The sequence below is a fragment of the Panthera uncia genome (genome assembly GCF_023721935.1).
Source record: "Panthera uncia isolate 11264 chromosome E2 unlocalized genomic scaffold, Puncia_PCG_1.0 HiC_scaffold_19, whole genome shotgun sequence".
Lineage (NCBI taxonomy): Eukaryota > Metazoa > Chordata > Mammalia > Carnivora > Felidae > Panthera > Panthera uncia.
The window spans coordinates 10,129,266-10,142,905 of NW_026057588.1; the positions used below are offsets into that span (position 1 = coordinate 10,129,266).

General features: G+C 53.8%; 1 protein-coding gene across 3 annotated transcripts in view; it reads left to right on the plus strand.

The window, feature by feature from the left end:
* Window positions 1-13,640, plus strand: part of SYMPK (symplekin scaffold protein) — a 35,446-nt gene that overhangs the window by 13,516 nt on the left and 8,290 nt on the right. For all 3 annotated transcript variants that reach the window (XM_049621157.1, XM_049621158.1, XM_049621159.1), the window contains 9 exons: window positions 1,541-1,695; window positions 4,316-4,466; window positions 5,841-6,045; window positions 6,927-7,077; window positions 8,190-8,425; window positions 9,445-9,526; window positions 9,743-9,856; window positions 10,881-11,028; window positions 12,348-12,508. In XM_049621157.1, coding sequence (XP_049477114.1) covers window positions 1,541-1,695; window positions 4,316-4,466; window positions 5,841-6,045; window positions 6,927-7,077; window positions 8,190-8,425; window positions 9,445-9,526; window positions 9,743-9,856; window positions 10,881-11,028; window positions 12,348-12,508 — 1,403 coding nt within the window. The remainder of the gene's footprint in view (window positions 1-1,540; window positions 1,696-4,315; window positions 4,467-5,840; window positions 6,046-6,926; window positions 7,078-8,189; window positions 8,426-9,444; window positions 9,527-9,742; window positions 9,857-10,880; window positions 11,029-12,347; window positions 12,509-13,640) is intronic.

Genomic DNA, 13,640 nt, shown 5'->3' on the forward strand with positions numbered 1-13,640 from the left:
ATTCTTGATAGCCACTGCCAGACTGTTTTCCAAAACAACTGCACCACGTACAAAACCCCCGCAGCCTGTGAATGCCAGTTACTACACTCTTACAGCCCTGAATGTTCTATAAACCGCCTGGGTATAAACAGTATCCTGGGCTTAGGTTTGCTTTCTTGCACGTATTGGAGTCAGGCTGGGAGTCCTTTTACACTTCTTAGCCATTGGTTAGCTGTTTGCTGGTCTGTGAGGTGCCTATTCTGTTTGACATTTTGTAACTGAATTGTATATACCCTTGCTCTTGGTTAACTGCAGAGTATCAGCTTTTCCTTAAAGCGTGTTGCAAACTTTTTTAAAAGGCTGCATAACAGCGGTGCCTGGCAGTCTCAGTCAGAGCACATCATGCTTGATCATAGGGTTGCCCAAACGGGCATGGAGCCTACTCAAAAAAAAAAAAAAAAAAATTGTGTGACGTGGCATCCTATTTTTGCCATAATCTACTTAAATCGTTACCCCGTTAAACATTCCAGCTTTTCCGTTTTTTATAAATACGGTTTCCAGGAACATGTTTGTACCTAAAGCTTTTTCTCTGAGACTCAAAGTATTAGTTTTGGTCCTTGAGCTGGAACCACTGTACTTGGATGAGCCAGCCTGTTCCTGATGGAGACCGTGTGCCATTTCTCATTGTATAGTCAGTGGCGAAGTGAATTCTCTGTACGTTTTACCTTCAGTCTGCCCATGACCAATGTGCTTAGGGTCAATACTTAGAAGTAGGTTTGCTGGGTCGGAAAGGTGTGTACATGGCAAATTTTGGCCTTCAGTCAAATTGCCCTTCCAAAAGGCCTTACCAGTTTACCTTTCCACAGTCCACACCCCTCCTAACAACGGACACTACCAGCCTTTTTATTTATTTATTTATTTTGTCAGTCATATAGGCAAAAAGGCTATCTCATTAGGTGGCTTTTACATTTTCCTGATTCTTGGTGAGGTTGAGCAATATTCCAAAGACAGAGGATTTTTATGTTTTTTGTTTCTCATGTTTTTTTTTTTTTTTTTTTAACATTTGTTTATTTTTGGGAGAGAGAGAAAGCACGAGCAGGGGAGGGGCAGAGAGAGACAGACACAGAATCCGAAGCAGGCTCCAGGCTCTGAGCTGTCAGTCAGCACAGAGCCTGACGTGGGGCTCGAACTCACAGACTTCGAGATCATGACCTGAGCCGAAGTCGGACGCCCCACTAACTGAGCCACCCGGGCATCCCCAAAGATAGAGGTTTTTCTAAACAAGCTCGGTGAAATTATTAGTTAACCTTTTCATCTTCTTGGAGTTTGGTGTGATCGGCCGGGCTGGTGTGGCTTATTCCCCTTTCCCAGATGAGGAGAATGAGGCCTAAAGAGAGGCGGGTCATTCTGCAGGGTCCTGTGGTGCTTTGAGGTCTGTGTTCACCGCACGGCTCCTACTTGCCGAGGCTGCCTGGAGGCGGGGACCCCCGGGGCCCCCTGGGAGGAGGGAGGGCCCGGTGCTCACTCTAGCACCATCACCTCCTCTCCTTCCCTCTCCCAGAGCCCAACCTGGGGGAAGATGACGAGGACAAGGACTTGGAGCCGGGCCCATCGGGAACCTCCAAGGCCTCAGCCCAGATCTCAGGCCAGTCGGATACAGACATCACCGCCGAGTTCCTGCAGCCTTTGCTGACACCTGACAACGTGGCCAATCTGGTGAGGATGGACGGGAGCCGTTTCCCACGGGGCAGGGAAGAAGGCCTTCTAGTCTTTCCCTACCCTTCCGCTCCACACTGCCCCCTCTCCCAGATGGCATGAGTCCCAGAACACCTCTGTTCTCCGTTGGGAGGGTGTGATCCCGTGGGCCCTCCCAACCTTGGATGGACCTTTCCTCTTGTCTTTACTCCTTTAGGAGGTCCCTTGTCACCACTCCCAGCAGTCCCTCTTTGGGTAGTCTGAGTCCCCATCCAAACTCATCCCCTCTCGCCCTCTCCTCTCCTTTGAACGGAGGTCGTATTAACTGGGGAGTGAACACCACGACCTGTTTGCTAAGTGGCGTGGGATTGGCATTGGTGGGGCGGGATGGCCAGTGTTTTCCTTAGATTCTCGAAGATACCCTGCTGTGCACTGAAAGAACCACTGGTTTGAGTTGCTGGGGGCGGGGTGTGTGTCTCACCTCAGTCCTCGGGCTATAGCGGCACTGAGTCCTGTCCGTCGGGTGCTCCTGGACAGCGCCTCTTCCCCTGCAGTCCTTCCCTGCTCTCTGCCTAGAGGCTCCAGGGGGCTTAGTTGTTGGGTGCATGGAATGGAATTTTTGTCACCAGGGTAGCAAGAAGGGGTTTTCTCTCGCGCTCAGATCTCTTTGGTGAGCTCCAGGCCTGGAGACGTGTCTACATCATGCATCGTTCTCCCCTCAGATGTTCCACAGGCCCCGCAGACTCATTATGTCAGAAGTAAACTTGCAGAATTTCTCCCTATGTTCTTCTCCAGGCCCACAGCCCTCTCTGTGTTCTTGGCACACCAGCCTCCCAGTTCCCAACCCACAAACCTGGGAGTTAAGCTCTTTGCCTTTCCTCCAGTCCTTCCCCTTGTTCTCCATCCCCCAACCCCCGCCACGGGCCCCTGCATGGCCCAGGCACCACCCGCCTGCTCCTTGGCTCTGGCTTCCACTCTCCGTGTGGCAGCCAGAGACATCTTCCCGAAGTACCGCGCCTGCCGTTCCCCTGGCTCCCCTGCTCCAACCCCTGCCGTGGCTCTCCATTTCCTTCCAGATAAAATTTGAATGCAGCTTGCCTCAGGCCCTGCCTGGTTATGCTTCCATTCAGTGTTCAGTCGGTGTACCTCATCTGTCCTCTTCACATCCTGGGAAATTGTCCTTTTAAAATTATTGGCTGAAAGCTCTTCACAAGATTCTTTTACTTTTGTAACAACTGCCGTTTGTTAGTAATGTGCAGCGTTTTGGTTTCTAATATTGTCTTCTTACTCTTTTTGTTATCATTCAGTCTTGCCATAGGTTTGCCTTTCAAAGAACTGGCTCTGAAGTTTTGTTTATACTCTTGTGTAACCTTTTCTGTTTTATTTCTGTTGTCTTTATTTCTTTCCTTGAATATCTTATCCCCCAGAGTTTTAAGTTAAATGCTTGGCTTATAAGTTTTCAACTGTCTTACCCCCGGCCAGCACTCCCCGCCCCCTCCCTCCCTCCTTGCCCCCACCCCCGCCCCCACCATAAGCATTTAAGGATTTGATTTTTTTTTTTTCAACTTTTTTAATTTATTTTTGGAACAGAGAGAGACAGAGCATGAACGGGGGAGGGGCAGAGAGAGAGGGAGACACAGAATCGGAAACAGGCTCCAGGCTCCGAGCCATCAGTCCAGAGCCCGACGCGGGGCTCGAACTCACAGACCGCGAGATCGTGACCTGGCTGAAGTCGGACGCTTAACCGACTATGCCACCCAGGCGCCCCAAGGATTTGATTTTTCAAGTACCATTTTAGCTGCATCCCACACATTTTGATTTGTAGTTATTTTAGTATCTCTCTGTTCTAATTATTTTATTATTTCAGGTATATATTTAAACCTCTAAGCATGTAGGGATTTTCAAATTACTTTCTGTCACCAGCTCCTGAGCAAAATAGACAAGCTCCCGTTAGGATATGGATTTCTTTTTAAGCCATTTTTTCACATTTCTTTGTTTTTGAGAGAGAGAGAGAGGGAGAGATCATGCGTACATGGGTGATGGGCAGAGAGAGAGGGAGATGGAGAATCCCAAGCAGGTTCTGTGCTGTCAGCGGAGAGCCTGATGTGGGGCTCGAACTCACATACCATGAGATCATGACCTGAGCTGAAATCTAGAGTGGGATGTTTAATCATCTGAGCCACCCAGGCTCCCCAATGGATTTTTTTTTAAGTCAATTTCTGGTTCACAGGACACTCTTCACAGAACTTCCAGGCTCTTGGCAGGATTCTGCTGCTCCTTAGCGCCCCCATGCTGTTCCTATACCCGGAATACGCACCCCCTCCCACTGTGAGATGTCACAGCATGCCAGTCTGAAGCTTGCCCTCCTCTCAGATCTCAGTCTAGGTGCCACTTCCCCGGGGAGCCAAAGCTGCCCCTGGCCCTCCTGAGCATCTCATGGCACCCTCTACTTCCCCCTCTCGGGCACCATGCTGCAGCATTGCTCATTTTCTGTCTGACTTACCCGGGAGTCTGAGCCCCGTGAGACCCGGCCCGGGACTGTCTTAGCCACCGTCCTTTGCCCGGCCTGGGCCTGGGCCTGGAACAGGTGTTTGTCGAGTCAGTGAGTAAGGAAGGACTCCTCTCCCTGGGCGTCCCGCAGGTCCTCATCAGCATGGTGTACCTGCCCGAGGCCATGCCCGCCTCCTTCCAAGCCATCTATACCCCCGTGGAGTCAGCAGGCACCGAAGCCCAGATCAAGCACCTGGCTCGGCTCATGGCCACACAGATGACGGCTGCGGGACTGGGGCCAGGTGAGTGCCACGTGGAGCTGACCTGGCCAGGGGTCGGCCCCCTGGCCGCTGGCTTCTGCTTACTGGAGGAGCACCTCTTCCTGGTGGTACAGATGACACTCACGGGAGATGTTAGGGGTAAATAATTACAAGTCCCCCGGATACCTTGAGTGCTTGATATTTTCAGTCCCTGGGCTTTGAATCCAACAGACCTTGGTGTGAGGTCTGTGTCGAACCAGACCGCCTCAGCCACTCAATAGCTGTATAACTTTGGTCAAGTTACTTAACCTCTCTGAGATTCGGGTGTTTTCCTACATTAACAGTACTTTTGAGCTATATATTACGTAGAGAGACACAATTCTTAGTACAGAATTTTCGTAAAGAGAGCACACCAACGTAGTCACCATCCAGACAGAGATATAGACCATTTCCACCACTCCAGAACATTCCTTCTTGCTCCTACCAGTCGCACTCACGGCATCCCACTTCCTGAGATGATCACCATTTTTTTTTTTTTTTTTAAGTTTATGTATTTGAGAGCACAAGCAGGGGAGGGGCAGAGAGAGAGGGAGAGACAGAATCCCAAGCAGGCTCCGCGCTGTCAGTGCAGAGCCTGATGTGGGGCTCGAACTCCCGACTCCTGAGATCATGACCTGAGCCAAGATCAAGAGTCGGACGCTCGACCGGCTGTGCCACCCGGGTGCCCCAGATGACCGCTCTTCTGATTCCTGTCTCCATGGATTAATTTTTCCTAGTCCTGAATTTTGTATAAAATGGGATCATAGAGAGTCTGGCTCCTGCTCGACATAAGTTTTTGAGATGTGTCCATGTTTTCATGTGACCCAGTGGTTTATTTGTATTGCTGAATAGTATTTGCTTCTGTGACTAGGCCATCATTTGTTTATGGGCCTGTGGCTTGTGTCCGGTTTTTGACCGCTGCGAGTGAAGCTGTACAAATGTGTGCGAGCGTTTTTGGCCGGTTGGTTGGGTTTGCGGGGGTGGTTGGGTCTGTTTTGTGTGCTTGAGTGTAGTTGGTGTGTGTAAGTGTTTTGGTATACACACGCCCTCATTTTCCTTGAGTATATACACTAAGGGGTGGAATTGTCGGGTCATAGGTTAGGGTATGTTTGGGGTTATTACACGGTGCCCATCAGTGTTCCACCGGGGCTGTGCCATTTGATACTCTCACCAGCAGTAAATGGCATTTCTAGTTTGAGCCTTGGTTGTATTGCCAAACGGGGATGAAAAGCGTGCCTGTTCCAGAATGGTGTTTTGCAGATTTACACGACTTTTGTGTATACAAGCCTTAAGATAGAGCCCAGCGCACGGGAGGTCCTTGGATGGGAGCAGGTGGGCGTGACAGTCCTGGGGCCCGTTTGCTTACCTCCCTCTCAGGTGTGGAGCAGACGAAACAGTGCAAGGAGGAGCCCAAGGAGGAAAAGGTGGTGAAGCCAGAGAGTGTCCTGATTAAGCGACGCCTGTCGGCCCAGGGCCAGGCCATCTCAGTGGTGGGCTCCCTGAGCTCCATGTCTGCTCTGGAGGAGGAGGCGCCCCAGGCCAAGAGGAGGCCAGAGCCCATCATCCCTGTCACACAGCCCCGGTGAGTTCCCTGGTAGGTGCAGGTGCAGGACCGAGGGCCTGGTCCTTGGTGCGCGCGTGCACCTGTGTGTGTGCATGTGTTAGAGACAGAGACGGATAAACTGGCGGGGCTGGAGGAGGATCTGTCTGATCCCAGAGTCAATGCCATGGCCACGAAGCCTTACCTGTCATTTTCTTTTACATAAAAATGCCCCCTTACTTAGGTCTAAAGTTGGGATGGTAGTATCTCTCTCTAAGGATCAAGGGAGAACTAGGTGGGTTCACGGTGATAGTTTGATCATTCAGTGAGGTAACTCTTGAGGTTGGAAGTGAATTTGATAGAAAGTATTTAGCCTGATTCCTAACAGGTAGGAGGTGCTGCTGTTCGTTGTTCTCCTCCTCATTGTCATCCCCCTTACAGACCACAAAATCCAACCAGTCCCTGCCCATCCCCAACCATGATCTGCTTCCTGGGCCGTGCCTGGTCCTCCCTCCCAGCCCTCCCTTCCCCTCACTCCCTCCTGCAGTCACACCTGCCTCTTGAACAGCCAGGCAGGTAGGTCCCCACTGGAAGCTTCCAGCCTCGGCGCTTTCTGTTCTCTCTACCTAGAAAGCTCATCCTCCAGGTATTTGTGCGTCCTGTCCCCTTGCCTCGTTCAGATCTGCACTCCCACCTTGCCTCCTCCTATAAGCATTTCCTTTACACGCTTTACAAAGACAAAATGGCACCCTCCTCCTTTCTCCTTCCCCTGCGCCCTGCCGTAGCTGAGTCACGGGAGAGTTAGAGGGGCGGCGCGGTGAGGGCTGGGACGGGGAGGGTGGTCTCCGTATGGCCCCTGGTGGGCCTCTGCTCCAGAAAGGCTGTTTGAGTCACCGTGTCCCTGTTCCTGCTCCCCCATGTAGGCTGGCGGGCGCTGGTGGGCGCAAGAAAATCTTCCGTCTGAGCGATGTGCTCAAGCCCCTGACTGACGCCCAGGTTGAGGCTATGAAGCTGGGCGCCGTGAAGCGGATCCTCCGGGCAGAGAAGGCCGTGGCCTGCAGCGGGGCGGCCCAGGTGTGCCCCGGTCCCCCCAGCCCATTCTTTCCAGCCCTCCCCTCACCAGCTCGCCTCATATCCCGAGAAAGACACAGCCTTAGACCCAAACCTCCCTGGCTCCGGGTCCCACCTGTGCTGCCCGCCAGCCCTCCGTGCCTCGCTTCTATCCCCCCTCCTTAAGGTGGAGGTGGCGGCAGCAGCCGCACCAGTGATGAGGAAGAAACGCACGGACGCGCACGGCTCTCGCCCAGCACCGGGTGGCTGCGTGGAGAGCCCTGCAAGTGAGGGCTGCCGCCGTGTGCTTTCTTCCTGGTGGTTAATAGTGTTGTTACTCTTAGATTCAGACAGACCTGGTGTGAGTGCTGATTCTGCCACTTGCTGGCGTTGTAACCTCAGCCAGGCGACTTTTTTCCCATTTCTTTAAGTTTAATTTAATTTTATTTAATTTTATTTTTTTTATTTTTTTTATTTATTTATTTTTTAACGTTTATCCATCTTTGAGACCGAGAGAGACAGAGCATGAACGGGGGAGGGGCAAAGAGAGAGGGAGACACAGAATCGGAAGCAGGCTCCAGGCTCCGAGCCATCAGCCCAGAGCCCGACGCGGGGCTCGAACTCACGGACCGTGAGATCGTGACCTGAGCCGAAGTCGGGACGCTCAACCGACTGAGCCACCCAGGCGCCCCTCTTTAAGTTTAATTTTAAATAACCAAGAAGTATGTAAGAGTACCTTCTCTGTTAAAAACAAAAAATTTCCGGGCCATAGAGGTACCATGTCAGTCTTCCCTGACTCCCCGACCTGCCTCCAGTCTCCCGTCCTCAGAGGTGACCATGTACAAATTAAGGGAAGCCTTTAGGATCTCTTTCTGTTTTCTTAAGTATGTAAGATACTACTTTTACAAACTCAGTTTTATTCTATGATGGTTGATCCCCCCCACCCCCACCCCTGCCTTGTTTTTCCTCCCACACAAATGAGACCTATGGGGGTATGAGGTTCTTCAGCTGGCCTTCCTCACTTAACGCTGGGCCTGCACCGGGCATCCCTGAGCAGGAAGAGTCACAAGACACGATCACAAGGTATCTGGGATCGCCCACCCGCACGCCAACACATACACCCGCTCTCCTGTCAGGTGCGCATAAAGATCCTGGCCAGTCTGGTGACACAGTTTGACTCGGGCCTGAAGGCCGAGGTCTTGTCCTTCATCCTGGAGGATGTGCGGGCCCGCCTGGACTTGGCCTTCGCTTGGCTCTACCAGGAGTACAATGCCTACCTGGCAGCTGGTGCCTCGGGCACCCTGGACAAGTACGAGGACTGCCTTATCCGCCTGCTCTCCGGCCTGCAGGAGAAGCCAGACCAGAAGGATGGGTGAGGGAGACAGCCCTGCGCTCTCCTGTGTCCTGCCTTTTCTGGTTTCTGATCACCTCCCTCTTTACCACCCAAGTCCGTGTGTCCATCCCGAGACTCCCTTGTCTCCTTACCTTCTGGAGGCACATACGAGGCAGATGCAGTGTGGGCTCTGGGGCACACTCCCCGGGCTTGTTCCCGGCTCTGCTGCTTGCCGTCTAAGTGATCGGTGTCACTCCCCCTCTGGGCCTCCATTTTCATAAATAACATCGCCTGCCTCGTGGGCTTGTATCGCAGGTTGACCTCTCCAGCCCCGTCTCTCGCCTGAATTGCTTCTGTAGCTTCCTCCTTGTCCTCGACCTCCTGCTTATCTATCCATTCTCCACACAGCGGCCTGGGTGACATTTTATAATGTAAATACTGTCTTGTTATTTACCCACTAACACCCTCCATGATTCCCCGTTGTTCTTGGGATAGAATGCAGCCTTTTTTCTATGCCCTATGAGACCTGCGTAATCCAGTTCCTACCAACCTCTTTACCTTCTTTTTCTGCCCTCTTCCTCACGGCCCCCAAACCTTAGCTACACTGGCCTTCTGTTTCTGGTCTTTGAACATGCCAAGTGCAGGGCTTAGCGGTTCCTGCTTCTGTACCTGGAATGCTGTCCCCCAAGTCTTTGCATGGCTGGCTCTTTCTCCCCACCCCCACCCCCACCCCCGGTGTCAAATCAGGGTCACTTCAAAGCAGCCACTTTTGGCCACCACATCTGAAAGGCAGTACCCCTCCCCACTCCCCATCATTCCCTTCCATTACTGTAGTAAATGAGTAACGTTAGAAATCCTTGTTTGACAGCGGGGAAAAACCGAGTTTCAGAGAGGTAAGTCACCCAGCCGGCAGCTTTTGAATCCTGCTCCGTTTACCTCCAAAACTCTGTAACCAGGGGGTTGAACAAGCTGTATGTGAGGAGCAGCCCTGCCGGCTCAGCTCCAGCAGGACTGGGAAGCTTGTCTGCAGCCACTCCCCCTCCCTTCCTCTCTGGCAGGATCTTCACGAAGGTTGTGCTAGAGGCACCGCTGATCACTGAGAGCGCCCTGGAGGTGATTCGCAAGTACTGTGAGGATGAGGTGAGGACAGGCGGCACATCTCCCTCGGCCCCTAGCACCTAGATAGATGCATGCAGGAACCCTGGGAGGGACGGGGACCTGAAGAGCGGAGGCACATGGCCTAGACCTAGTGTCAGGGGATTCTGTGAGGGGACAGGTCCTTTCTTGCCCAGTATTAGATCTGGAGGGAGGCAAGGGAGAAACCCCCCTTGCCGGTTTCCCTCCTTCCTGCCACAGAGTCGCACTTACCTGGGCATGTCTACTCTTCGAGACCTGATCTTCAAGCGCCCGTCCCGCCAGTTCCAGTACCTGCATGTTCTGCTAGACCTCAGCTCCCACGAGAAGGACAAGGTGATCCCCGCCACCCTGAGCTGGGCTACACTCAGCCTTTCCCAGGTCCTGAGGAACTTGCCCAGCCTCTTCCACATTCCCCCTGGAAGTCCTGTCTGGGCCTGTTGCCCTTCCTGCAGTAGTGTGTCAGTGGTGGTTAGTTTTTGATTTTTGGTGGCACGAAACCGCGTAGATATATACGCGTATATACACACCCTCCCAGGAGGGTTCCATTCTCTCTCCTCACGCCACCTGCGTTGGGGAGCCCCTTTTAAGGCCTGCAGCTGTGCTGGGACCTGGTTGGGGAGGTGACAGGAGAGGAGCCGTGTGGCCTGCCAGCACGCAGGGAGGACACAGAGAGCTCTTGGAGTCGAGTGGCATTACAGCAGCAAATGCAGCTGTGGGAGCCCTGGGGCGGGGCCTGGCCTACCTGATGGGGGACAGGCAGGGGCAGGGGCTAAGGCTTCTGGAGGAGGCAACGGGTAAGCCAAGACCTGGAATCTAAGTAGATGGGTGTAACTGAACAGAGGAGACAAGGTGTGTGCATGCATGTGATTGAGAGGGCTCTTGACTCATCCCTGCTCTATCTAGTGTTTTTCAATTCCTTTCCTGGTGTCGTGTGTCCATTCATTCAGCAGACCCTCACTGCAGACTCGGGCTTGGCCTTTCAGTACTGCTGGGCACAGAGCAGGGCCCAAGAATAGTCCCTGTCCTCAGGGCATTCTGGGCAGCAGGAACCTCTAGTGCCAAGTCTCAAAGCCAGGGAGAATGCTGTCACTTTTGAGGAACTAAGGAAAGCTCATTCTGGTTGGAATGTAGCAAGCAAGGCAAGAAATGGTAAAAGAGGGGGCGGGCAGGGAGATGGAGAGGTGATACAGGGCCCTGACCGGGCCAGGAAACCTCTCTCCCAAGCCGGTGAGCAGCCTGGGGCACAGGTGACTCAGGGAGTTGAGGCCTTTCTCGGTCTTGGACTTGTTTCCCACCGGTACTTCCAGGCTCAGTACAGCGGTCTCCCCCGTCCACCGTCTTGCCCCCACTCTCTCAGGTGCGTTCCCAGGCCCTGCTGTTCATCAAGCGCATGTACGAAAAGGAGCAGCTGCGAGAGTATGTGGAGAAATTTGCCCTCAACTACCTGCAACTCCTGGTCCACCCCAACCCGCCATCTGTGCTGTTTGGAGCCGACAAGGACACAGGTTTGCTGCAGCTCATCAGATGCGTGTTGAGCACCTACCGAACCCCAGGCTCCAGGCTGGGCCCTGGCAATAGAACCGGATGGAAATTGAGCGCTGTTCAGCCTGCTAGGGAAGAGAGCCAGGCAATAAGAGCCAGAACGAGCAGGCCTAGGGGCTGCGGGAAGAGGGGCGTCTGACCCCAGCCAGGGGTCAGGGAGAGCATCCTGGAGCAGGGAGTGGTTGGGCTGAGAGTCAGAGGACAAGGAGAGCTAGCCTGTGATGGTGCTCTGGGAAGGGCCAGACAGGTCATCACAGGCCTGTTCCTTCAGCAAAGCCCTGGGTCCCCCAGAATTACAGATGGGGAGACCCAGGCCCTTGGACCATTAAACTGGAAGGTTCAGGGGTGCCTGGGTGGATCAGTCAGTGGAGCATGAGACTCTTGATCTAGGAGTTGTGAGTTTAAGCCCCACGATGGGCATAGAGCTTACTTAAAATTAAAAGAAAAAAAAAAATTAAGTTTGTTTATTTTGAGAGCACAAGCATAAGGGGAGGGGGGGGGGCGGCGGGCAGAGAGAGGGGGAGAGAGTCCCAAGGAGGCTCTGCACTATCTGTGCAGAGCCCGATGTGGGGCTCAATCTCATGAACCATGACATCATGATCTGAGCTGAAACCAAGAGTCAGATGCTTAACCGACTGAGCCACCCAGGTGCCCATACTTAAATTTAAAAAACTGGAAGGTTCAGGTTGTGACAGGAAGCACAGGACCTTCTGGGAGAATAGGGGCCCTGGCACAGCCCAGGTGCCCTGAGGGCTTACTAGCAGAGACACTGTTGCTTGAGGCCCAGAGCATGAGATAGAGAGAGAGAGAGGAGTTGGACAGCAGAGTTACACGCAAAGGAGTGATGTGTGCAAAGTGACTTGGGGCTCTGAGGGACTGTCAGAAGTAGGATATGGCCAGAGCCCAGGGGCAGGAGCTGCCCCAAACAGCATCCTGCGGGTAGAGCAAGGTGAGGCGCTGGGGACTTGTCCTGGGAGCGCTGAGCAGGAGAAGGACAGGGTCGGAACTTCACTTTGGAAAGATCCCTCTGGCTCCCCGGTGGGTTGATGGTCAGAGACGAGGTGGGACTTCCGGTGCAGAGGTTTCTCAAAGGGGAGCAGTCCTGGTCCCACCCCGTTTCCCTGATGATTCACTTCCTGCCCTAGAACAGTTTGCTTCCCAGGCCCACCTCCCTTCTGTGCCTGCCGCCCCCTCCCCCCCCCCCCAAAAAGGGACAGACACTGAGGGCGGGAGGTGGTTGGGAGGAGAATGGTCCCTGATCCCTGCCCCCCTGCCCTATCAGAGGTGGCAGCGCCCTGGACCGAGGAGACAGTAAAGCAGTGTCTGTACCTCTACCTGGCTCTCCTGCCTCAGAACCACAAGCTGATCCACGAACTGGCCGCCGTGTACACTGAGGCCATCGCTGACATCAAGCGGACGGTGCTGAGGGTCATCGAACAGCCGGTGAGGCCCTTGAGCTCACCAGGCTCTGCCCACTCGCGGGCAGGGCCCAGCCCCACGTCCAGCCCTTCCCTTGGTATCTCCACCTCGGCGTGTGCTGGGCACCAGTGGTCGCCACTCCGGGCCGAGTGGCTCTGTAGCTTGGGGGTGGCCCACGTGCGCCAGCTGCCAGTGAAAGGACAAGAGGGTAGCCCCGCAGTTACCAGCCTGGAGTTTGACAGACCTGGATTCACATTCTGCCTCTCACTTTCCCCCTGAACAGACTGACGCCTCTTCGGTAAAATTAGCGAGGATGATTCAGTCCCCCAGGTTTGCTGCTGCAGCAAACCTGCACGTGACCTCATGCACGCAGACAGCTGTGGCACTGTTATCATTTGTGAACTGGCCTTCCCCTGCCTTGCCTGCGGCAGTCTTTAGTTGTCATTACGCAAGTCCCTCCTGCTGCTCTCTTCCAAGCCACTCGGCCACCCACCCAGGAAGCAATTCAGAGCGTCTGTCCTTCCAATTTGCCGCTGGATTTGAAACCACTTTTTTGTATATGTCTGTCCCTGATGGTTTTTTTTTTTTTTTTTTTTTTTTAATGGAAAATTTCTAACATAAACGAAAGGAGGTAGTACAGTAATGCTAATTCCCAAATCGCTGCCGCTCAGATTCAGCGGTGTCCCCACCTGTAGCATGGGGATAATAGTGGTTTGCTCGGAAGAAGCAGGTTCTTCTCCCTGTTTTCACGGTGAGCCCACCAGACTGTGAGCTCCTGGAGGGCAAAGACTGCTGGTTCCCGGATGATTATGAACATTTGTTGGCAGAGGAAGGCGTGAGCCCTTGAAGCCGGGCCCCGCGTTCTCTGCATTCGTTGCTTCCGGAGTGGGGCGGGCTGCAGACGGAGCCCCGATCTGAGCCAGCCGCCGCGCCCGGGCACTGGCAGTCACCGATGCCTTTAAAAGCCTGCAAAGTCTTCACCAAGGAATCAGAGGGCGGGTTGGGCATCAGAGGGCGGGTTAGGTCAGAGGTGACGGGGAGAAAGGGCCGGGCCTGCTGACTAGGCAGCCGGCACTGGCGGAGGCGTGGGGGCTGCGGCAAGTCTGTACCCTGTGAGATGGGGGTAGACGCAGCCCGGATGCTGCCACCCTGCCCC